A 26,784-nucleotide genomic window follows, 5' to 3' on the forward strand; every position below is an offset into this window, starting at 1 on the left:
AAACATTAATTTGGAGGCTTTAGGACCCTGGTGTTAGCCACATACGCATCATCATAGCAAAGGTAACAATCATTTAATTGAATAATTAATGGGTAAATGCTGATCAACTGTGACTGATCCAGTTGGGGAATAAAAAGGTCACAGTTTGTGTATTCGGTGATGGGGGTTGAACTGGAGAGATAGGAGAAAACTGAACAGTGAAAAAGTGTGTTGGACAAAGAAGGATTTTCAGATAAAGAAACAAAGGTACAGGTTTTGACAACGAAAGTGCTGGATGGTGATTTGGATTAGGTTATTTGTGGATTTGGTTTAAACAGGGGAACAGGCTTACCCTGCCCTGTGTTAGATAGGAGTACCGTTAACCTGTTTAAATTAGTGCCCAAAGAAGGGCTAGGTTTTGTTTTGTGTTTTGCTTACTTTGAAATCAGCTTGCTAATAAAAATACACTACAGAGTTTAAAGAGCACTTCCAGTGTACCGTGTGTATTTAAAGGGACAGACACTTTACAGCTTTTAAAAGTAACTTCCCCAATACTGGGTATGAACCAATTCAAACTGCTGGTACTCCAAAATGTTCAATAGAAAGACTTCTAGTTGATACTTTGGCATTGAACTTAGTTTCTTTTTGCATTTCTAAATTCAGCACAATTGAGTGTCTAACACTTCTGGATGATAGCATGGTATATCAGTACCTGCCAGTGTGCCACTGCATCAGGAGCATTCTTTGTTCCCAATCCATTGTGTTGCCATTGGTCATAATGCTGTGGTCTGCTCAGGGGTCTGCTAGGGTTTCTTCATGGTAATATATTTGTACTGTAATGGTATGCCAATGGCATTTTTCAAACAAATAGTATTTCTTTAGACCGAGTTTTGCTATAATGAAAAACTTCCTTTTTAAAAGACATATTGGGCGATTTTGTCCACAATCTCAAACTGTAAAATAGAATTGTTCCCCCAAATCATATTGGCTGAAATACAGCATACAATGCACGGAATCAGCAGTTTTTTATTTGCCCAAGATTCAAATCAGAAACTTTCCAAATGCAGTTAACAAAGATAACAATTAATCAACAGAGATGAGGAGCTGTAACAATCACACTACATTTAATGAAAAGGCAAGTATATCTGTTCTTGTTTCATTTTTTTTTCATTTTGTTAAATAATTTAACAGCCATAAAGCCATCATAATTGACCTCAATATGCTTAGTGTCCTGCAGCTTTCCCTAAATCCAATATCCAAACCCAAAAATCCATCAAATCTCCATTAAAAATGTACTGGAAAATTTTCAAAAGAACTAAATCATTAAGAAATGTCAGCTTTTGGCAGGACGTTATTACTGAAGTTGTTTGCAATAGGAACTGCTAGTAAATGTACTCCTTGACAGGCATATACTTTTTCAACCCTGGTGGCGCTGTAATAGCACTTACTGTATGAGTTGTCTATGTAGACCAGAAGTATAGGATTATAAGATTATCGTATTTATGCAAAGAAATCCTCAATGTCATTTACTGAGTATTTATTCAGGAGCAAAATCTCACAATAGACAAAACTTGTATATGTCACTGTCAATTTGTAAAAGTATAAAATCAATTAAGAGTGCGGTGAGGTAAGCCAAGAGGTAAACTGGTCAAAGCACAGCAAGCTGCAGATGTGTGTGCTGTTTAACTTGCCATTCTTAGTATCTATAAGGATTTGGGACTTACAATTACAGTATCCTGTATTCATGTTTTTCATTTTGATAATTGCAATTTGAAAGAGTATAAGAAGACAGAAAGGGGTCAATGGGACTGTTTATATTATAACTTCATTATTTTATAGATGGGTCAACCAATCCCATTCATATGCTATTTTGTGAAACAGGTCATGTGTTCAAAAGATAGCTTAGAGGGCATTACAAGGCTTGTTTCCATTGTTCTCCATCACTGAACTCTTTACACTATCCATTGTTACAGGAGAAAATCACGTGATCGAATACAAAGATATCCTAATTCACATAACCTGAAATATGAATGCCTTTGATGGAATGGAAACGATGTTTAGACAATCCTTCAAGCCCATCTCCATGTGGTTCCTCCCATCCTGTCAAACACTTTCACACATATACCATTATGGCTCCCAAGCACAAAACTGATTGGGAAGATCTTACTTCAAAGTTTCGGTTGACATCTGGAGGTTATAATTTTTTTCTGTTTCTGGCAATTTCAAGAAATCCACGAGACAGGGGTGCTGCCTTTTGTTGTCATCTCGAACCTAAAGACACGAAGCATACAGTTATTAGAGTCTCGAAGGTGAGGTTATGAACTATATCAGAGATAATATAATATATTGTATTATAATTAGGCTTGCTACTATTCAATTTTTATTTTTTTGCAAAATCGACGATGAAGCAGAGAATGGGTGAAATCGATCTTTATGCTTAAAAAAACACCAGACTTTTTATGCCATTGAGAAACGTCTCATTTATCGAAACCCCTTTATCATATTCAACATGCAACAAAACCATGGTTACCAACATTCTAGTTGAAATAACGTTTGGTCACAGCGTAGCTACCTTGTATAGATAAAGATCCTACACAAATTTAAAAATGGTCTCAAATAAGCCGTAGAAAATGCAATATAAAAGTGTATTACACAAACCTATGGCATAGATTAATAGGCAAAAATAATATGCACATAACAAAACAAGTATTAAAACTACACAAACTAGAAATGATTTCTAAATTATACATTTTGGCAAGAAAAATAAATAGCGAGTGGTTTTATCGATGTTTATCATATCTAAATTTATTTCAGTCTAACTCGTTTTTTGAGAATTCGACATTTAACAAGCTTTACCAATTAAAATAAAAAAGTAGCAAGCCTAATTATAATATAATATCAAAGCTACAACACATGATAGGGGGTTCAAATATGATCCAATATTCACATGCCAAGGGGTGTTGTTAGGAACGAGGTGAAGCCAAGGGCCATTAAACAGCCAAGGCCTGCAGATTTTGGACCGTATTTGAACACCCTCCCAAAAGTAAATCTGTTGTCAAGGGAACCAGTCAAAGTTCCAAGCTGTACTGGTATATGCCTGCACAGGTTAGAACACTTGTTAGCCAATGAAACTGCTCCCTCTATTATTGCTATTATATATATATCTCTGAATGCTGTGTGCCAAACTTTATCTCATTGGGTCGTAACTTCTCTTGTAAAGTATTAATATTGATTTAATGTGACTTGTACTGCACATCATAAGCAGACGAAGAAATCGTTTGGCTTCAGACATTTCCTACCCCACCCCCCCAACCCCAACCACCCAACCCCAACCCCAACCCAATACTCCTTAATCATATAACGAACACATATACAATTTTAATAATGCTGCCACAACCTATAAGCACCAATATGGTGAAATTCAGGCAGTTTCTGGATTACAATTACTGCAATGTACAGTAAACCAGTTTCCAGAATGCGCTTAATTTAAATAATTGCATTAGTAGCTTGTTCATTATGCAAGGTGTGCAGTAGTTGTTGTTTGTATGCGGTACAGCTTGCCAATGTTAATGCACCCATGCTATTAATGCTCTAATGAATCACAAACAGTAACAGCCAGGGTAGACAGAAGGAAGTGCACAGCTGAAATTAAAATGCAGGATAACAATCACCAGGCTACAAAATGAGGCTTGTACACAGCAGTGTTGGTAACCAAAGCATTATTCTCTATGGAATGAATAATTAGCTTACTGAAGCATCCAAGCTACCAAAGACACCGCCACAGCAATAGAAGTATCCCTAGGCATTATTTGACTCCTATTCCATTAATAAAAAATACAGAACACCTCAAGATTGGTCCTTTATATCTCCTTTATACCTACCTGCATGAAAATATGTGGGTGTGAGAATTCCAATGTTCGCTCAGTAATTCTTGATATAGGCACTCATGTCTGAACCCCTTTGTGCTTTAATTAGGCATCTTACCATTTGTGGCTATGTTCCTTTTCTGAATTGCATGTGTGGTCATCAATTAAATTAGACAATCACTAATTTGCCTATTTTGCCAATTTTCTAAGATTTTCAGTTCCAGTTGTTTGATTTCATATGCACAACAAATCAAAACAGCAGAAGCAATGGAGCGTTCTAATAAATGTGCCCACTGCTGTATTTCAGGTTAGTTATAAAGCCAGCTGGCCCATTTGCAATGCTGCTGTGTACAATGACATGCAGATTCCTGGACCACAAACACAGATCATGTGTGACTCCTGTAAGTGTTACTGTTGTACTGGACCTGCTTTACATCAGAGCACCACGATAACCTATCTGAACGCAGAAATTCCAAACAGACACACCTCTGAACAGGTAAGCATTAACAAGGTTTCTAAAATAGGCTGAAGTGTGCTACAGTATTAAGTGAAACCAAATATTATATCAATTAGAAGCAAAGTAGTAGTACCCCTTTAAACACCATGTTCTTTTTTTAAATAAAATACTAGTATTGAACACGTGTATTCATACAATTATGACAAGGTAATTCTGCCACACCTTTCCATAGTTCCAGCCGAGTTCGATCTTGTTCATACCCCACAGCTCATGGATATTTTCTGCCAATTTGTCTCTGACTTTTTCTAGGTGGGGAGGCAAGACAATCTGGAAGAGAAAAGGAGTGTTTGTCATATAGTACCTCTCACTGGGGCTTAAACACAGCTTTCCACAGTTAAATTTCCAAGTAGCAGCCAGAAGAAACAGGATAAAACCACTGACCACCATAGGAGGAGAAAAGCACAAGAGTACTGAACACAGGTCTTACTCCTATCATACTTACAACTGCACTCTCCAATAGTGTTGGACTATGAAATATTATAGAAATTAATTAAATAATAATGTATACTAATTCTTACCTACTATGAATTACTATCAATTGTAATATTTTCATATATAAAAAGATGCAAGCTTACTGTATACCTGATTTTTTAAAGGTATTTTTTGGGAAGCTACTAATGAATACATTCCCAGTCCCCCTGCTCACCTGGCCAGTCTCGACAGGCATGGGGACGAAGGAGGCTTGGGACAGGAACTCTGTGGTTCCCAGCAAATCCCGAACGCCGTCATAGTCCCGCTTGTACTCCTTCACTGGCTCCACCCTCATCTTCTCCTTGGGCAGCAGGGCCTCGTAGCAGGGGGCGTAGCCCACAGGAGGCAGGAACTTGAAGTCTCCGTGGCGACCTCCCAGCAAGAAACGCACCCTGAACAAGACAACATGGACGTCACTGATTTTTCTTTTAAATTGAAGAGTACAAGCACGGCTTTAAAGTTATTTGAGCACTTCCAGCTGCTGCTGTGGGGGGAAAAAAAAACACCTTTACAACTGAAATTAATCTATTTTGTTATGCCAATTAATATTATTCCCTTTATAGAAAATAAGAATGTGTTTGTCTACAGTTCATTAATAATTGTAGTACAATTCTACAAAAAAAGATCTACTGCATAGACAACCATCAAATCAAATTGCCAGCCGCAGTATCAAGGGACATAAATATTCAGTTTTTCAGGTTAGTCGTGGACCAAAAATAGGCCTCTGTGACACGCATCCTTTTCTTTATTAAGAGTCCTTCACAAACAAGCATCCCAGAGCGCTTCACAGGCTAATAAATGCAGAAAAAACACCTGCCCCTAGTGGATTAGACACACTGTGCAGTGGGAATCATAGAGTGAATGTGGTCTGATTGTGATGGCTTTATTTCACTTGGAGAAAAGAAAGCCACAAGCTAAAGATTCCTTGTACTATTTATGTTATAACGCAAGAAAAGACACAGTCACTAGTTTAAAATGTAGCTTTCTTAATCATTAAAAAAATAAAAGCGGAGCTATTTAATTACAGCCCCTGTCCAATTCCGCAGCTTGTTTGATCCACGTGATTGCAGCAATTTAGGTCCAGATATCCCAAGAGGCAACAGGGAGCAGCTGGGGCAGCCATTTAAAGCAAAGCCTACAGTATCTCTGTAAAATGATACGCTATGTTAATTTGCAGTGCTCCTTACAAGACGTGACAAAAATAGTGTTAGAGGTGCAGCTATGACAGTAAAAAATCTGGTGGTCAGTTCGTTTGGTATTTCTAGTACTCTGCAGTTTTACCTTACTATTTTTATAATCTAAAGACCAGCATGCATTCTATACAGTACTTAAGTGCCAACCTCTCTTTATTTTTTTTTCTTAGCAGACGCTCTTATCCAGGCCGACTTACAATTGTTACAAGATATCACATTTTTTACATACAATTACATTATTTTTTACACATTATTTTTACATACAATTACCCATTTACACAGTTGGGTTTTTACTGGAGCAATCTAGGTAAAGTACCTTGCTCACGGGTACAGCAGCAGTGTCCCCCACCTGGGATTGAACCCACGACCCTCCGGTCAAGAGTCTAGAGCCCTAACCACTACTCCACACTGCTGTCCCATATTTTGCCAGTTTAGTTAATTAAAACAAATGATTTTTTTGGCCGATATATTCATAAATCAATATGGATTTTGGTTGTAATTTCTAATTTAAAATTGCATTTGGGTATTAAGTGTTCATAAGACATGATGAACCAATTACACTGGTAGAGTCAGGTATGGTGCTGAATAATCCTGCCACTCCCTGCTGGGCCTCTCCTGTGCAGGTATTGTGAACTGGGCTAGCCTAACTGTCCATCAAACTCATTGACCTGTACTCTGACCCAGGCCTCCAGCGCCTTTCCACCCAGTCCCCTAATAACTCCAACATCTCTAAATGGAAGTGATTTGTATGTAATACGTGACATGTGAGTACTGGAAGATATCCAGTAATATATGATCCTTTGGTGCTTGCGGTATTCCCACTGGCGACGCCGAAAGGTGGTGGGCTCTGTTGTCGTTGCAGCCAATCACAGGAAGAATACGAACAATTCAAAGCTACTTAGTCAGGTTGAAGCGTAACCACTCTGCCCAGCTAAAACCCACCTGGAAACCTCATCTGAGGCAATCGTTTATATATATAAAAAAAGGTGCCTACAACTATAACAAACTGTTTAATACCTGTATATATTTAACAAATTAATGTATTTCCTTATTTTATTTATCTGTATTATGTTATCGTTAAACTGTTTACGAATTTCATGTTAAAATATAAGTAACTAATTTGCAGTCAGTGTGATACCTCAATGAAAAAAAAAAAAAAGTGCTGAACCATAAAAAAAACCTTACAGAAAACCTCGTTATATACAGTATTTGTATTAATGGTTGTAAATTTATGCACATGGAAAGGTGCTGATAAAATGCTTTGGATCAGAATTAAGATTAATTAATTAACTAAGATCAGAATTAAGAGTACCTTTATTAAATGGTAGAACTCTGAACCCCTTTCTTTACGGAATTTATTCAGAATGATTATTCTATCAAGGCAGTGTAAAAATGTACACATATATGAATTTGCACAGTTAATTTTCTAATGTAACGACTTACATTTTTAAGAAAGAGAGGGCAGCATGTTGTAATGGTTTAACGTAACATTTTCATGTAAAAAAAAAAAAAAGTTGAGTTTTTATGGTTTATGAAAGCAGCTATACAAATTTTTTTAAAAAAAACCTTGGAAACCAAAATTGCTAGGTCGGTGTGGTTTGATCAGTTATTTCACAAAAGGTAGTGAAAATTGAATACGGCATTCAACTGCAAGCTCTTGAGGGTGCCTGTATTAATAGTATTTAGATTGCATTAAGTTTTATATGGAATAACTATGTCAGTATGGTTAACAAGTAAATACTTAAGTTTATTTTTAACAATATTTTAACACATTTGCTACTTTAACCGTGTTCTATACGTTTAAGCACTGTAGAAATAGTATTAAACAGCATTCTTGAAAAATACGTAGAGAGGAGAGAAATAGGTAAGGTGTAACTCAGGAGAGAGAGGCAGTGTGAGCAGAGCTAGGAAGACAGAATAACATATGAGACTGCATACAAGTCATATACAATCAGCCACCTGATTCATGACTTTTTTTAAAGCAAACCCCCCAAAATCAGATTCTGAACAACATCAAAAGCTCCAACTCCACAAACTGACCAAGATGTAAGTAGTGAAGAAGCTAATGTAGACATAAGTGATTCAAATCTACAAGTCCCTTCCTCACAGGAAATAGGAGAGCCAATCTCAAGTTTCTAATTTCAAAGAAACAAGGCAGAGAGAACTACCTGGACCTTCTGATATTTCCCAGGCAATATGTATAATTTATTTGCACTGAAAACAATACAACATTGGTCAAAAAATGTTGAGTTTACAGAAAACAAAAAAATAGTGACAAAATAATAATCATATATAAATCATACTTAGAGTTTCTTAATTCATCTCCCATTTCCTTTCACTTACACAAAAAAACACTGGGTATTCCAGAAAAGCATCTCATTTAGGATAGGAATGTTAATGTCACAGGGGAATTACAACAGACAGGATTCATATCTCTGAAAACAGGACAGCAAATGAAATTCAGAAGAGCTACATATGGGTCAATCTGATGGCCCCAAAGCAATTTTCCACTTCAATAACCTATTTAGAAAGGATTTCAATATCATTATTTACAATAGGTGGCCTGTGGTTATTATCTTGCATGCATATAGTTACCACAAACAGGACAAATATGAGAACAAATGTGTTTTTTTTTTTTTTTAAATATACAACAAACCTGGCACTGTGTAGTCTGAAATATGGAAATATAAGAGATTCTTAAAAAGTCTATGGTTTATTCCATCAGGGTTTTTTTTGTAAACAGTGTAAGCTGTCAGAAATTAGGGCAGTAAGAAACATGAACAGCCTGGGGACATGTTAAGCTTTTAAGGAGAACCTTCCACAGCAATTACATGTTCGATTAAATCAAATGAACCTTTAAACCAAAAGGAACGGGCAGGGGAGTTTCTACAGGTGAAAATGGGATTTGTTACTAGAAAAAGATAAGGGATATAAGAAATAAAAAACACACAATACTGTATGTTGCTTACAATTATCTTAAAAAGAAAATCTAACCAATGGAACATCGCATTGGGCAGAAGAAAATGTAAAAATGGGTATTAGTATCTGTAATGGGGGTAGTGGGTTATTTTCAAAACGTGGTAACTTGTGTTGAGTAAATGCCTGTTAATAAAGTTCTGGAACTGAAAAGGCAAATCACATTTTGTGTATAATTACTTACACATTACAGGGCTTAAACTGAAACTGAAACGCAAAGCAGTTTTACCTTTGTGAATGTAGGGATGGTTTAGAAAGTGCCCTGTGTTGGTCACTTACTTGACTCCTGCAGAGATGCTGACGACAGGAAAGAGAAGCCCGTCGATGTTGAAGTTCTCGAACATGCCCTGCACTGGCTGCCCGTTGATACGGAACGAGATGCTCGGGGCCCCCAGGTCCAGGCAGCAGCTCACCACGTCATCCGAGGTCAGCAGGTGCTGATTCACCGACGCCACGCCTCGGGGCACTCGACCTGCAGCCAACGGGACACAAGGACTTGTTATTGGAAGGTCCACATCACAAAGCAAACACCACAATCAGGCCCAGGAGTAAACGACAGGAAAGACTTGAGAAGGGTCTAGTCATCTCAGATAGTACAGCACAGGGCTCCCCGTCTAGATTATAACAGAACTCAATAAATACATTTGTGCCCGGCAGAGTCGGACTACTCCTAGTGCCCACCTGTCTGTTGGCATCATGTCTTACTGTAGGCAACGCTATTGCCCATTTCACCTGTACCAAAATTCAAAAGCCCAAAACAAGATTAATACATTTTACAATTAACACCATTAACCCCATTAAAAGTTGCAAATGAGAAAGCTGTGTTACAGCTCAAGTGGACCAAATTCTGGCTGATGAAAAGGGGTCAGGATAGGTGTTGTAAAGCTATATTATGACCCAGTTGAAACATGCAAATAAAATGAAAAAAGAGCTTGTTTCAATGAATTTCCAACAAAAAAACAATTCACTGAAGATCAATGACACCCTAAGTTAGCATGGTGTCCAGTAGTATAGCACATGTTCAGAGAATGATCTGTGGCCGTGGTCATCCACCATCCATCTTTTCAATTATTACAGGTCATTGGGCAATCTATTGTAAGGAAGCCAATATAACATCTGTAAATGAGTGCACACAATACTAATTGATGTGTTATTAGTAACTTTCTTTTATTGATTCCAATATTCAAAAGTTATACACATATTGCTTAAACATTATGATTAGACACAATCACGTAGCACCTAGTTATAACAGTAGCATCAGCCACAGAGATGGTCATGTTGTCAAGACAGAATTCAGGCATGCTTTCTCACTATCACTCAAGTGCCTGTCATATATGTTGCCTAACTGTCTGTGTGAAGCTGAATTTTGTTTGTACTGTTTTCTTGACAATACCAATTTCTGGCGTGTCTGCATAGGGTGACCAGACGTCCCGATAGAATCAGGATCGTCCTGATATTAGGAGCTATGTGCTGTGTCCCAATCAAGGCACTGTCCCGATTTTTAGAGTAAACGTTGAAAAACCTGGCGTAAAATGGGAAATTTAGATTTTCTTGTTAGGAAATTCTGTATATGTGGCTGCTGCACTGTCTCACAGTGCAACCGCACACTCTACTAGTTTAGGGCGTGTTGTTTGAGGGAGTTGTTTGCATCTATGCGGCAATCCAATCGCGTTAACCTGCAGTCATATGATGCGGGATGCATCATGTGTTTTTGGTGCGTGTGTCAGTGTGTCTGGGGCCTGGGTGAGTGTATATGTATGCTTCTGCGTGGTTTTACTGGCAAAGTTGGTGTTGTCGACGAACCTGTCACTAAAAAGCAAAAGTGTTACAAAGGCATTTTATAAATTGTGTAAAAAACTATTCGGTATCAGTCACAGCGGCAAGTCGGATGTGACGCATCCCGCCGGTGGGAAACAACATGTGCCAAACTGCAAAACGGAATACCCTTGCCTCAAACTTCTTCAGCAAGCCCAATGAAACGTTGGATACCCAAGATCTTGCTACACAGCTTAGCAAAGTGAATCACACAGTAGTGCACCAACATTCCTATCGGTCTTGTGACCGAATCGAGGCTTGCGTCTACATTGTATCCTGATTCATCGATTGTGAAAAACATTAATTGTGGCTGTACGAAAGCCGAAGCCCTGACTCGGTGTGTATTGTCTAGTATTGAGCTGGTGAGGTGCAGAAACGCAAGTAAAAATAAATTTCAACACGAGCTGCAAGGAGTCATCGACAGAAAGGATGTTATGCGCATGGCCAAGTCAAGAAGTATGAGGCCGCTGGTGCTGACAATTAGAGAGCTATACAATACATGGTATATGCACGCTCTATTTTTTATTTTATATACGCACTTACGTTACAACCGCCCCACCCCCCCACAACTGAAAGTGTCCCGATTTTTCACTCTTGCTATCTGGTCACCCTAGTCTGCAATGTTGTTTCAGCCACAGAACATCTTCTGCACAAGGTCAAATGTATCCCACTTTATCAGTTCCTTGTTCGTCTGTATCCTGAGTAGTAAACATCATCTTACAACTGCTTAACATGCAGCTGTGCTGAGCGTAGTGTACTCATAATATTTGTTTAACCCTTCATTATCCTTACACTGCGACAGAGGGTTCAGGAACCCTATTAAACTGTTCTTCATTTTTGGTGTTTGGAAATTCATAGGGCTCTTAGAGCACATATTACTGCATTTTGAATGTCCCTATGCTTCTTTCAATACACAATGTTGGCTACACAAATGTCTGACATACTGTATGGAGGCCCCAGACCTGTCAACTGGAATTTAGCATTCCTTACTCACCTGACCACAGCTGAAGCCCGTCGAAGCCGTATGAGTAGAGGTCGTCCCCGACCCCATTCCCCCCCCAGCCCTCTCCACCTCCAGGGTAGGGGGCATACCCTTTCGTGTTGGCCCAGCCGACGCGCAGGTGCGAGGGCTCGTTGGTCACAAAGGGATCAACCTGGTCGATTATCAGCTCGTAATACCACTTCTTGTACTGAGCAGAACCCTCGCTGACTCCCAGGAAGATGTTTGGCCTCATGCTAAAAAAGAGACACAGTAAATCCAAATCAAACCACAATCTGTATTTGATTTTTTAAGAGACAGTGGAAACGCTAGTACTGTACGTGCAGATGTCACACTTACATAGAGAACCGGTCGTATAATTGTGAAGGAACTTGGAAACACAAGTTTTTCACAGAATTCAAATCTACAGTAGCTCTACGGTAATTGCCATTGGTTCTGGCTTGTGATTGTTAGCACTAATAAAGGCTATTCATGTTACAAGATGTTACTCAACACACGGTGTACGCTACACCCTGTTTGCAGATAACAGGGTCATCTGAGGATATTTATTCTTATGTGTGTGAACAGGGATTCTGTCTGTGGTTTGTCCATGGTTATTTACCCACACATTATATAAAGCTTTCCATTGACTCGCCTTGCACCCCCAGGGTTTGTCTCTGGTTCTACGAGCGGCTGTGGTGAGGTTACAGTACCTTGTGACATCATTCACCATGCGGCTCTGCAGAATCAAGTCCCTCCGAGACAGAAGGTTGTCACAGATCAGGTTCTGATTGGTTCTCACGGCTACCCCATTGCACACGCACAGGGAGCACAACACATCCAAAACCTGTCGTGAAGAATTCAGACTTTTAACATCAATATTATATATATTTTTTTGATGTACACAAAAGATTTAAAAGGATTTAAAAAAAAAAAAAAAAATATATATATATATATATATATATATATATATATATATATATATATATATATATATATATATATATTATATATATATATATTATTTCACAACATTTTGGACAAAAACCCTTCTTCAGCAAATCTTTTTAGCAATTGTTGTATAGCTACACCTGATGAAGACACACTGTCGAAATGCGTTGTGTTTTTGCTTTGTTTGGTTTTTATATTATATATATATATATATATATATATATATATATATATACACACATATATAATTTTTGCACCCCTAGTTTATTTAGATAAGTGTGTGCAGTTTTGTGTAAAATTAAACTTTACACTTTTTTTTCAGGTAAGCTATATAAAAGTCTTAACGTATTTCTGTCTTCTTCCTTTAAAACTGTAATTAGCATTGTTAAACCATCTCTATTTCTTAATTACATCATGGTTATCTGGCAAACGAGCTTTACATTCAGAAAAATATATCTGGTTTACTAGGTTTGTAGAGTATTGATTGGAAAATTATATTGCTTATCAATAGAGAGGTAAAATAATACTGTTAGTGTTTTTGTATTCTTTGAAAAAGACGATCACATACGAAAGTGGAAGTAAAATACACGCACACGTTGTAATAGCATTCATTGGAAGACACAGGAACTAGAGTGCAGTATTTACTTGTGTTTCTCCTTACTGTTTTAGTGTTAGCAATAAAAAGAATGACTCTTTCAACGCAAACTTTGAGTTCAGATATTTTAAGTGTGCAACACATCATTTGCTGGAGTAAAAAGAAAGGCTCATTAAGTCAATTAAGGGTCTTTATGCACAGGTCTATTCGTCCAACATTAGTCTAGTGGCCCCACCACTATTATCCGTGACGGCACCTCTGTGTGTGTGTGTGTGTGTGTGTGTGTGAAACAAAGTTCCCTCTTGCAGGCTGAACCCTTCAGTGTTAAGTTACCTCCGGGAGCCTTGTTGCTGCAGTGTACTTAGTATTCATGGCCAGTGCTAATGCTGACAAACCTGCAGCTTGCCTTAAACAGCTGGAGAGATTATTCCATATAATGAACACTGGTCATGTGGGAATTGATATGGAGTACTCGGCTTTACTGGAAAATGTGACACCATGGATATTGACAGCGATAGCATGCTGCCATTGCGTAGGCATGCAGAGGAAACTGAAAATGGGCGACCGCCTGTCCCCAGGTTGAGCCAGAGAGACAAAGCTCAGCCCTGCCAAACGCAACATGAATAAACTTTAAAGTGTTCTTCTTTAGAGTTAAATTTGTTGGTAGGGGACTCTGTTCGATCATTAAACCTGGGAAGCGGCTGCTAGCAAGCTTGAAGGCAAGGACATTCTCAGCTTGGGAAGCCTCTGCTGGACTTTAACATCGTTGCTGACAAGACCTAATTTTAACATCTGAAGATTACATACTGTCCCCCTCTTTGCAGAATACGTACAGTATGAAAGAATGTTCTCCTGTAAATGCGTCTGTCATCAATAAGAGTTTCCAGAATAGTGCTACTTTGTCCTGGTAATAATGTAGAATCATCTTCACAAAAGGATGTATTACTGTAGAAACAGCTTGCATGCACGCTGATGTACCTTATACAGAAACCAATTACAGATGTGTCATATTTCTTTTAGTGCAGTTCAAAGCATTATTTATATTCACTTATCATCCGAATGGGGAAATGGAAAATGACTGTCCCAGTGGTGACAAAGCCGCTGCCAGCCACCCTGCACTGTGTTATTTATATTGGCACGGAGAGAGTATGCCCTACTCACCTTGTGATTGCGCCCATGTTTCTCCAGCAGGGAGATTACAGACTTGATGTGTCCTCTCTGGATGATGTTCAGGGCTTCAGGGCTTTCAATGAGGATGCAGTGCAGGACTTCAATAATTCCTACAACACAACCAGACAGATTAGAGGGAGGTCTGCCTGACACGGCATCACATGCCAACGTGCACTCGCCAATGAATATGTTTACTGATCTAGTGTATTGAAAGCCAGTGGGTGGGTATTTTTGTGTTTTGGGGGAACTTTCTCCAATCGAGTGTCTTTAGTACCCCCATTATGAAGGTATCTACAAATGTTCAAATCAAATCAAAGCGATCACAATAAGAGTTACAAAGCTTTAATAGCGTGTGTTTTTTTTTTAACCAACTAGAGTGCATCTTTCATAGAGGTTTGGCTGTCTGCCAACATGGCTTTAAAATGGGTGCTGTCATTATTTGACTGAACCATAGTTAAACTTGTTACAGTTAAAATGGAAAAAGGACATTTCTTTTGTCTATTATCCTACTAATCAATACTGCTGTGGTCCAGGGAATGGGGAAGGCTACACCTTGCACTATACTGCCCATTGACAGCAAACAGCATTGTTTCAAACGACAAATACAATACAATGATTGAATACAAGAGCAGCTGACGTTACCTGACGAGGACTCCAGCCGGTCCAGTTTGCTGACCAGCCAGTCCAGGTTCTTCGAGAACTGGGTGCAGTTGTTTCTGTTGCCACGAATCAGGGCAGCTGAAAGAAAGATGAATCAGTCAGGGTGGATGTGGTCACTGGCTTGGGCCTGTTTCATTAAAGTGGCCCAAAACAGTGAGTGGGTTTTAAATCACAAAAGCATGCCTTTATTTATTTATTTATTTATTTATTTACTTATTCAGTTTATTTTGTATACATTTAAAACGTTTTTGGTGCCCTTGGCCAACTGTGTTTCCTTTCTGTTTCTCATGAATAATTTCAATTGCAAGGAAGAAGAAAAGACTACAGCATCCCCATTTATATTTGCTATTTATGTAAATCCAAGACTAAGTATATGGGAGAAACAGTCCTGAAAGGTAATAGGAATCCAGGGTCACCTAAACCACATTAGAATGTAGCTGGGGAAGAGATGAGGTGTGATGAGAATATAACAGAAAGCCTTTTTAATGTAATTGCAACAGAACATTCCAATAAGCAAAAACATCGCAGCTGTATTCAGATTTTGTTCTGTGTGTTTTTAAAAAAGTTGACATCTGTAAATTAAGGTGTAAGCCTTTTACTAAATTGCTCATTGACCAGATGGCAAACATGAATATTTTCACATGCAACCATTAACTGAATTAAGACCATATGGTTATGCAACCCCTTTAGTAATGATGAAATACTCTGTATGGGGCTGCTGAGACATATTTCAAACTGCTCCAAGGGGCAACAGGAGTGGCAGTCGGAACAGATGTACTGTACCACTGCTGCACGTGTTTCCAGCCAATCAGGGCCTGACAGCACAGCACTCTGATGTCAGGGCCAGAATTCTCAATTGCATGCCACTGTGCAAACACCACCAACAGCAACAAAAACACTGAGAGCAGATGCACAGACAACCAAACAGTGAACCATATAGACCATAATAACAATTTAAGAAGTCACATGGACTAATTCAGTTTTAGTACAATCCATGTTTCTTACTCACTCAGCAGAACTTAAACAAATATCTAACATTTTGGGAATGTCAGTTACCAAAAAGACCTCCAAATCGACTGCTGAGTTTTGTCCATATTTTTACAAAAAACTAGAGACAATTATTCTCATAACCTTTATTACTTATTTTAAAACTGTGCCGGTTTATAGAACTGCCATCTTTTAGATCATTAGATGAGTACAACATTTGTGTACATGGCAAATATATATATTTAGACACATATTACTGTATAAAACAGTATTTTTGACAACATCCCTACACAGGACTCGTGGCCTTCCCCTGGGGACTACTTCACCTTCCTCTGTCCTCTGGGTCCTCTGTAAGAGCAGACGAAGATCAAACCAATAACCCCTCAGCACACTGAGGCACTTCTTCACTTACCCAGTAACTCATAAAGCAGGTTGAGAATGTCCTTCCACGCGGCCCCAGCTTCCTCTCCTGCATACTCCCCGAAGTGCACCGCGCTGTTGTAGACGTTGAGTCGGTCGATGCAGTTTGAGACCAAGGTGAGCATTCCCTAGGAAACGTGAGAGACAGAGAGAGAGGGAGGGAGAGAGAGAGAGAGAGAGAGAGAGAGAGAGAGAGAGGGAGAGAGAGAGAGAGAGATGACATTCATTAAAATCTGCCTCATGGATTAGAGATGGTTGCAGTGAACTAGATTGCAGTCTTCTGTGCTGATGTCTATGTGAACGCCCATCTAACTCCCATGAAATTGGGCAGATGGAGGCACCTACTAATGGACAGAGGATTCTAGGACTACCGACACAGGTTGTAAAAAGATTGTATTAACTAATTAGAGGCAGAAGAAAAGGGTTACATCGTCTAACATTAAAAACAGCATTTTTACAGGGACCAAAACACAGATCGCACTCTTTAAAATAAATCAGCGAGGATTTGGTTTGCTATTTATTCAAAATAAGAATGCAGTGTCTGAGTGGCTTCCCTCAGTCACTAACCACCCTGTACAATCAATCTGTTGCTTTCACTTTCGAGATGGAAGTGGATGACAGTGTAATGGGATTTGATTTTACCTACACACGCTGAAAACAGGATGACTGATGAATCACCCAGGATTGCATTTCTCTGCAATTTTACAGCAACCTCCGTAATGCAATAAGAAATGTGCTTGTGTGCAAGTGAAGCACTGTAATGTGTTTACCAGGTCACTTCATTTACAAATAATACATGGCTTAAAAAGATTAGAAGTAACATTACAACAGCTGTACAAAACCAAAAACCAAAACAAAACAAAACAAATGGCAAGGCCACCCTTAAAATAATGTTGGTTGGCTGCAGTGTACAATCTAAATTTAATCTTTTCTGCTGTGGGTTTAGGTTTTGAAAACTGTGGATAAACTAGTGTACATGTTTCCTTGCTTGTAAAAAAAAAAGTTCTATTGTATATTCTAGAATGAATAAAACTATTTGGGGCAGGGTTAGAATGACGGGTATGTAGGTTAGAGCAAACCACTTGTAATTAGGACTTTGGCCTTATCTGTGAAAAGTGATGAATAAAATATTTACTAGGTAGGGTCTTAAAATGCTACAAACTGCCTTTACAGGTATACAGCATGCTATTAACTCTTGAAAGACCAATAGGGTCTTATTATCCAGCTCATTACAGGGTTGATGTGAAAGATGGATTTTTAAGCAATGGTGAAGGCAGGCCAGAACAGCCTGACCCTTGATGGTTAATCAAATGATTTAGTCTTTGAACTCAGGGGTCAGCTGGTGATGTATTGCCTGTGATAAATAATAAGGTACAATAGATTGGCCAGATTTAGTCCTTTTACAGAAACTGAATTGGCTTTCTGGTGAGGTCAAGGCACTGCCCTAACTGACCTGCAAGCATTTTCAAAAGTGTCATGGGGCTTTCTTCACTCAAACTGAGAGGAAACAGTGGCCTGCTAAATACAAGCTAGAGCCTTTAGGACCCAAGGAACAGAGTTTGGATTATTCTGTACCAAGTAGTTTTTTAAATTTTTAAATTTTTAAGATGGCAGTTTGTAATGACCCTTTTGGTATTAGTAATACTATACTTGCTGGTACTTTTCAGAACAGTACTCTTCTGTACACTGTAGTAACTAATTGTTAGTGACACTTACATAGTAAGAGCAGTACTTTCTGTTGTAGGCATTGTTACCTTTAGTTGCTGTATCAGGTAAGTTTTAATTGAACTGTTTTGCTAGCTCTGTGTACTTTTTAGATGATTAACTGCTTGTCAGGTGTTTAACTGGGATTAAGGACATGGTTGGAACAATGAGCTGGCCTGCGTTTGCCTGCCCCTGCCCTAGTCCCACACTGGCAGGACGTGACTCTGGAGCCCTGCCTGCCCTACCTGCCCAGCCTCACTCACCTCCTCCTTGAAGAGGTTCTGCCGGTTCTTCAGCGAGCGCAGCTTGTTCTGCTTCTCCTCATACGCCGCCTCCTCCTCCGGGGGCTGGAAGTAGTCGATAAGGTCGTTCAGGGTCTGCAGAACCTCCTCAATAGGCAGGATGACGGAGGCTCGGTTCTTTCCACTCAGACTGTCCAGGTCCCTGAAGCAGGTGGGAGAACAACAACAAGATGAAAAACCCACCTCACAATAACAAACACCACATTACCAGTGTCAGTCCGAGGCAAGAACCATGGGTCACCATGACCTAGATTAATGCCACAACCAAGTCTATCACCATGGTTTGATTACACTTGCTCTGTGCCTCGATAGACTTGTCACAATTCTCTATCAGCAATCTAATGCCAGTGACGATCTAATGAGGTAGTCCTGATCTTGCACAGTGAATGACACTTCTAACAATCTTCCCTGAATCACGCTAACCTTGCCTAACTTAAGACTTATTTATCAGGTTACAACCCTCAGGCTTTTCACCCTGACACTACAGTAAGTTACTTTTCATTTCTTCCCCTTACTTTCATTGCTGGACCAGTACGCCGCGATACCCAGGGGAGCTGCACGTGTTATTGTTATTCCTTCCCGCACACTGTCTAGCCTGTACAGTAGGTTTCATTAGGTAACTGGCTTGAGCACAGTCAGTTTTACCTGATAAAGAGACTGAACAGCTTTGACGTGTTGCGGATGATACGCGCAGCTTGGAATTCTTCGTGCTGGCAGCGTTGCAACGCCACACCATCATCCATGTGTCCTTCTTGATGAAGTATAGCCTAGAGAGAACAGGGAAAGGACCCAGTGAGCCATTTCAAGGTGTAAAGTAACTATAACTGCACAGGTGGAGAGAACAGTTCTGTAAAATACCAGGGACTAAGTTCAGGTAAAAGGGCAGTTGTGGGGAGAGTAGGGAGTTGAGGTGAGGTCTGCTCTTGTGAATTATGATGTCACAGAACCACTTAAAGTAATTGTAACAAACCCATAAATCTTAGCCATTTTAGACATTAGCTACACAGGTCTAAAATGTGCAACTTGTATTTTCATTTCAAAACATGACTCTACAAAAGCTCTACATTTCTACACCTCATTCTTCTGTTTGCACTTGAACTTCCTATGTCATTTCACTTCAGCAGTGTCGTTTGGGTCAAAGCATGTTATTGGCTGAAAGCATGTCAGTCAATAGGGGACAAGCTGGTTATTAAAAAAGCCAGCTCTGTGGGGACAGCTTTACCCTCCAGGTTTGTTTTCTTTGACCTAGTGTAGTATCAGATAGCGTATTTTAAAATGAAAATGTTTGCTATAACATGTGGTTAATTAAAAACTGAAACATTTGAGACGTATTTAATGAATGGATGTGCATGGCGGAGAAAGATTATGGAACTATGTTGCAGCTACAATTACTTTAATTGTGTCTATATTAAAAAGGGAACTTAATAGGGAAGATTGAAATGAAATGATAGTGCTTTGCATATTCTTGGATCTTTTATTTAACATGATGTAATCAAAGAAACTACAAAACGATATTGCAAGAGTCTACCGGAAGCCAAAATAGAATTTCATGTTAGACAAATGTGACATTTCCGAAATGTCACATTTTTTAATTGTTGTCAGTTTAAGTATATGGAAAACTACAAAGCGATATGTAATTCAATATGTTAACATAACATTATTCAGCAGGTTTCACTCGACTTCATGAAGCAAAATTAGTTAATTCTATAGGGTGATGCAAACCTTTTGGCCATAGGGTGGTTATGAAACTACATGTGCTGATACTTTCTAATAACATTAAAATGGACAGAACGCAGCATTCTCTCTGCGCCACTCGACACCTCCTGACACTGTAGCTATATTGAGCAGTTAATTCAATATCATGTTCTATAGCTGCTGTGGCCCCCGCTATGTCACATGGTGGGCTCTACAGAGAGGGGCTTTTCCAGAGCAGCAATGTCAGCAGTTTTTAAAAGCAATCACAGGAACATCACTGCAGTTCTAAAGACCTCCATTGCACAGGCTCTTCATTGGAATTTTAAACTTGGCCTTGATCCCATTTCTCTGACGTGAAAAGAGCATTCCAAAGCATTTGAGCAATGATCCGTGAGAAAGTCTTAGCACCACAGGAGTCCAGTTTCATTGAAGGGACACCAGACACCAAGGGGACTAGCAGAGTGATGGGGGTGGCACAGTTTGTTTGGGATTGTACCGTTTTAAAGCAGTGTGGGATGATATTCTGAACACAAAGACGCGAGTGACAGAGAATAACGGGCAGACCTTCAGGGGCTTTCTCTTGTACACGCTACACAAACAGGTCAATGAAAACCTCATTTATGTGCAGAGAGTATCTTTAGGATGGCAGCACACATCAACGTATAAGCAGACGGAACTTTTATGCAACACACCAACATATGCTAAATGATGTTACTAACAAGTCATATACCCCCATTATCTAATAGTCTCAATAACCTATGACTCCCTCCACTACAGTATATCCCTGTCGCCAGGGACTTCATCCCCTGCAGGTCACAGAGTTTTCAAAGTCACAAGAGATGCTAGGTCATTTTGAGGAATTTTATGCAGTCATTTATAGACGATATGATCTTCTGTTTGGCAAAGGCATTGAGATAAGAGTAGTGTGCATTAAACAGTGATGAGCTCCTCCACAGTTTCTCTCATTAACACACTGTCCGTATCAGTGCTGGGCACCACACTCCAAGTCTTAGGGCAGGAGCACTGGAGATTAATTAGCTGGTGCAGCCTTGCATGCTCTTCTGTCCTGTGAAATGTATAGCTCACGCACAGTGTAATGTACACACTCATTTCGTACTCACCCTTCTTTTCAGGGGTCCCAAACGTGCTGATTTGGCATCAGGAGCTTGGTAGGACACCCACAGTCCGCTGTCCACGTGCATCAGAAAGCAAATTGAATCTCCGTATTTAATTTCAGCCATCCCCATGCCTTCAATATCCCGCTTTGGGCTGGATTCCAGTTTTTCCTGTGGGACAGACACAAACGGATGCACACAGTGAGTAGATGAAGGCACACATTTTGTGGTTAACACTAGAAGCCCTTTGGAAGTCATTTTGGTGGTTTTTGGTTTTAAAATGTAATTCTCTCCACTCGTGTAACACATATGGGGCTGCGCGTTCATATACCTTTCTGTATGTATTAAATATTCTCACAAAGCATGAAACGCGGGAGCGCAGAAATAAAGGAGATATATTACATTATATCTACAAGCCCTGGGAGCAGTCACATTGACAGCCACACAGAAAACAATTGTAGCTTGATTATACATAATGGTATTCTACTTTATTATTTGTATTCACCAGTCCACAATGTGTTTATCTGTAATTAGATTAGTCTCTACTCTCTGCCTGAGTGAATGACTGACAGTCTATTGCATTTCAATCAGCCTTTTCAAACGCTGGCGTCTGCAGGCTTTTTTGGTAGGTGCCACTTTGTCTGTGACTTATTCGTTGCCCAGGTTACTATAAAGGTCAGAGGCTACCCTGAAGAATTCATTGTCTTCCACAGTTTCACGAGAGAATACATGAGAGTTTACACAAGAGGATAGTCTTTCAAATATGTTACTTTCCTGCGAATAATAAAAAGAGAAAAATGAGTCAACAAAGACACGTGACTGCTGAGCAGTGCTTGCAGTTGTTATGGAATATCTGAAGGTGATTCCGGAGATGAACAAGGTATGGAAAGCGATGGAAGTGACTTAGATGAAGAGTGGATCCGTTTCTGCTTCTGTACCTGCACCAGTGCCAGCTGCCGTTTCTGCGTCTGTACCTGCACCAGTGCCAGCCCCTGCTCAAGAGGTTTGTCGTGATGGTACAGTTTGGGACTTTGTAAATGCTTCTGTGAACCCACCAAGAAGAACTGCTGCACAAAATATTATGAAGGAGACTCCAGGATCCACTTCACACACAAAAGGGAATATCGACGATGAAAGCGCATTGAGTGCCTTCTGCTTACTGATCAATAAGCCAATGCTTCGCCACATAAAAACTTGCACTGAAACAGAAGCCCACCGACAACTAAATGATAATTTATGGTCAATGACCTTGGAGGAGCTGTACGCATTTATAGGTGTACTATATGTCCGTGGAGCATATGGTTCTAGAAGCACTCCAAGTATGTGATAAATGGTTACCCTTATTTGGGCAAGGATGAGACACGCCCTGCCAACTAAAGGCTGAGTGACAGTGTGGTACTTCGGCTAATGGGACCCTATTTGGGGAAAGGCAGAAATGTGACCACAGATAATTTCTTTACCTCAGTGCAGTTGCAAAAGACTTGAAAAGGAAGAACACAAGTCTGGTTGGAACTATGAATATAATCAGGAGAGAGGAGCCATCATCAAGGAACCTGCAAACAGAGCTCTACACCACAAGTTTTCTGAAACACTGACTGCACACTAACCATTTACAAATGCAAGCCATCGAAAAATGTACTTCTGCCAATGCCAGGTTGGCAAGTGCAATAAAAATAAAACTTGCCGTGTGCAGAAAGGCGGTTTGTGGAAAGTGCACTGCTCATGTGGAGAAGCACATTATCTGTGTTGACTGAACAGCCTTAAACTCAAGGTAAAGGAATACCCTTTCGTCTATAAAAGCAGAAAAAAATAAAGAAATTTGACTTTTTGTGCTGCTGCGTTTCTGTAAAAAGTTTTGTTCTAAGTTTACGTACATTGTTCAGTTGCTTTTGTGTATCTGATAATAAACCGATTTCTGTTGCGTTGCTTTGATTTGCAAAATAAATGTTTATATATATTATGCTTCCGTTATTCAGATGTTTATGTTACGTACTCAATAAAAAAAGTGAATTACATCCGACTGTTTCTCCTTTTGTTATACTATTTACAGTGTTTTGAACACAGCCATCAAACGACTTTTGCAGGGCTTTTAGGTATGAGTATACCTCCGGTCCTTCTAGTGTTAATAACACAAAAGCAAGCAGAAAAACACAGCCTTATTCAAATCACACTTTTGATTACGTCAAACTGTTGGGAGGCCACATTAAGGAAGTCATTTAAATTTTGCTGACAGAAGACGTTTGCTGGGGAGATCTGTTGTAGCAAGGACAGTGAAATGGGTGACCTCTTCCTGACAAATGACTGGGAGGACCACGCGCTATGGTAGTTCGTCTGCTTAGGTATTATTATTATTATTATTTATTTCTTAGCAGACGCCCTTATCCAGGGCGACTTACAATTGTTACAAGATATCACATTATTTTTTACATTTAATTACATTATTTTTTACACATTATTTTTACATACAATTACCCATTTATACAGTTGGGTTTTTACTGGAGCAATCTGGGTAAAGTACCTTGCTCAAGGGTACAGCAGCAGTGTCCTCCACGGGGATTGAACCCACGACCCTCCGGTCAAGAGTCCAGAGCCCTAACCACTACTCCACACTGCTGCCCCAGACAGAAAGAATATTCTGGATCTTGCCAAAGCCTGCCCGAATTTAAAATACCTGGGCTACAACATAGGCATCGACCCTGATTTCTCAGCAGAAATACGTCGATTTCTGATACGCAAGGGAATACGCTACAGACTGCTGTACCCGGCAACATTGATAGTTACTTTCCAGGAACAGATTCAGCACTTTAAAACAGTGGATGAAGCTAAGCACTTTGTGAAAAATAATTTTAACCATGAAAATGGTACACTGAACAACACCCTCTATGATGAGGCGCTGCTCTCTCTTGGAAGATAATACTTCATGAACTGAACGTTATCCATATTAATGATTAGGTCTATTTATAATGAGTTTGGGGGTGGGGGTGTCAAAGCTGCTACTAAACTAAAAATGGCAGGATAAATAATACTTCAAAAGGGTAAGGAAACGTCAACATTAATAATCTTTGCTATATTTTATTGACTGATGTGTGTATTATTATTTAATTTTAGTCCCCCCTTATCTTTTAAACATTGGCACATTTAACTTATCTTAACCCCAACAGACGTTCAGTGTAGAATAACATTATAATTGCTCTGCAATAGTCAAAAACTCTATATGCTCACAGCTAAGGAAATCTACTTCTTGTGTTTATTTCTGATATGTATTCTATTCTGTATGTACTACGCTCATTATATTTATGAATTAAATACAAATATAAATGGGAAAAAAGAAAAAAACAGGGAGAGCTATGTACCATAGTGTAAAACTGCCAGACTGATGCAGCTTTGTAATTAACATTGATAGCTGAGTGACCTGTAACCTGTATGCACAGCTGACAAGCCCAAATACTCCCTGAACACTAGACTAGGTTCAATCTAGGACAAAGTACACGAGCAAAGCTTCTTGCTTAACCCATTCTAACTCATGTGCATTGTCATTGTTAACACATCATATTAACAATGACAATGCCTTTATTCAGAGGCTCAAATAAATATAAGGCAGTTCTCTTACTATATGAGGACCGTCAGAAACGTTAGAGAGTGCACATTAGAACTAGTAGGGATCTGCAAACAGACTAGAGTATCCCATGTGCCTTGACTAAACCACACATAAACCAAAACGCAATATAGTGCGCCGACCAAGTAAACACAGTACTTATATTACCATACTTCCAATAGACTGTTTAAATTATATTGTGGTATTTGCTTATAGGAATTTTAGCTATCAAAACAATTCCATGAAACTATTTTGCATTTTCATTAGCTACATAGGTTTCAAATGTGCAGTTTTTAAAGAAACACAAGTTATAGTAAAAATGTTCATTTTAAAACATCTGGGACTATCTAAAAGACAGTTTCCTGTTTGTTTGCTTTGCCTGCGTTACTTCCGTGGTTATGTCACCCAAGCAGTGTCTTCTGGGTCCAAAGCATGTTACTAGCTAGTTACTAGTCTATCAGTCAATAGGGAAAGCAGCTGATTGGTCAGTGAAATGAAAGAAGCCAGTGAAGGCGTGGGACAGTTTCACCCTCAAGGTGACCCAGGAAGTGCAAGGCAGTCTAAAAGCATGGCTTGCAAACAGAGATTTCTTTAACCTAGAGTAGTACCGTGTGTTTTAAAAATGAAAATGGATGTTTGGTTAAAGATGTGTTGCTTTCAAAGGTGCACATTTGAGACTTATATAATGAATTCAAATGTATGGAACTATTTTGTTAGCTACAATCACTTGTATTTGTTTAGCACTGAAGTAGACGATCCAGAGTTTCACTCTGAATCACAGCAGCACTCTGTCTTTGTAAAGCTCTGTAAACTGCCTCGTCCATGTGCTCAAAGTCTTATTTTATGATGTCTGTTACTGTTTCCTAGTCTTCCAACTGGCTACAGTACAAAACCAGGTGGATGCAAGCAAGTTGAAAGGTCAAAATATCACATGATTTCTGAAGTTCAGAAAGACAAAAAAAATGGTGAGCAACCAAGATGGCAGCCAGAGAAATGACTTCTGCTAAACCTTGTGTGGATTGGCCCATAGGACTATATTTGCTCACCCCAGTTCAGGTAACCCAGTGAAAATATGGAAGGCAATAGTAAATGAGGGCTCAGTTCAAATCAGAAAGCTCATTCCACAGGGTCGAAGGGGTTCATTTGATCAAACTATACCATACAAGGATAAGCCACAGCTGGATTCTTAAAGCATTTTGCAGCACCAGGAAACCCCTGCATTACATCAACCTCTTATTTACGGGAAATTCTAGAATCACCACAGAGAGGTGCTGTAAAATTCTCAAAAAAAAATAGAGCTGTGGCCTTTCCCGGCAGGTATAGGTGGATCAAATCAACCTCTGAGACAGATCCAAAGTACTGCTCCTCTGTGACATCTCTTTCACCAGCCTTACCTTTGATGCTCTGAAGCAGAAGGATGTGGATTTGGTGTCGGACTGCTCCCTGTCCTGGAGAGCCAGACCTCGCTCCTCCGTTAAGGCCAGATAGTACCCTGTGGTGATGTGTCGAAGACGGAAGGGCTGACCCCACCGAATGTGACTTCCACTCCAACTGCAAACAAACAACAGGTTTGATGATCGCACCACACAGAACACTTAGATTAATGAAACAAGAAGGACTCGTCCTGCTGATTAAACAATCAAGAAATCCTTCTACAGGCTGTAGAGGCACAGAGATTTTAATAACAGTGAGTATCATCGATATCCTTCTAAAGTGAAGCAGGTATGACCTCATTGGAACTAATGGGATGTGACAGCTCATGTATTAGAAGTATAGGCGAGCTACAGTAAAAGT

At 39.4% G+C, this 26,784-nt stretch overlaps 1 protein-coding gene and 1 long non-coding RNA gene across 31 annotated transcripts in view; one reads left to right on the forward strand and one right to left on the reverse strand.

Moving 5' to 3' along the window:
- The window catches only part of LOC117422475 (ryanodine receptor 3-like), a 149,217-nt gene that overhangs the window by 85,266 nt on the left and 37,167 nt on the right, over positions 1-26,784 (reverse strand). For all 29 annotated transcript variants that reach the window (XM_058987384.1, XM_058987389.1, XM_058987392.1 and 26 more), the window contains 13 exons: positions 26,385-26,541; positions 21,402-21,566; positions 19,231-19,352; positions 18,547-18,727; positions 16,572-16,707; positions 15,155-15,250; positions 14,504-14,622; positions 12,510-12,643; positions 11,812-12,053; positions 9,282-9,474; positions 5,009-5,225; positions 4,525-4,629; positions 2,147-2,250 (listed from right to left, as the gene is read on the reverse strand). In XM_058987384.1, coding sequence (XP_058843367.1) covers positions 2,147-2,250; positions 4,525-4,629; positions 5,009-5,225; positions 9,282-9,474; positions 11,812-12,053; positions 12,510-12,643; positions 14,504-14,622; positions 15,155-15,250; positions 16,572-16,707; positions 18,547-18,727; positions 19,231-19,352; positions 21,402-21,566; positions 26,385-26,541 — 1,971 coding nt within the window. The remainder of the gene's footprint in view (positions 1-2,146; positions 2,251-4,524; positions 4,630-5,008; positions 5,226-9,281; positions 9,475-11,811; positions 12,054-12,509; positions 12,644-14,503; positions 14,623-15,154; positions 15,251-16,571; positions 16,708-18,546; positions 18,728-19,230; positions 19,353-21,401; positions 21,567-26,384; positions 26,542-26,784) is intronic.
- On the forward strand, positions 180-5,005 carry LOC131697568 (uncharacterized). Of its 2 annotated transcripts, none has more exons than XR_009307384.1 (3): positions 180-246; positions 4,153-4,341; positions 4,612-5,005. It is a non-coding gene; the product is annotated as an uncharacterized LOC131697568 (long non-coding RNA). The 2 variants fall into 2 exon arrangements; XR_009307383.1 differs by lacking the exon at positions 180-246 and adding an exon at positions 2,225-2,288.

Source organism: Acipenser ruthenus, chromosome 15 (assembly GCF_902713425.1).
Source record: "Acipenser ruthenus chromosome 15, fAciRut3.2 maternal haplotype, whole genome shotgun sequence".
In the NCBI taxonomy this organism is placed as follows: domain Eukaryota; kingdom Metazoa; phylum Chordata; class Actinopteri; order Acipenseriformes; family Acipenseridae; genus Acipenser; species Acipenser ruthenus.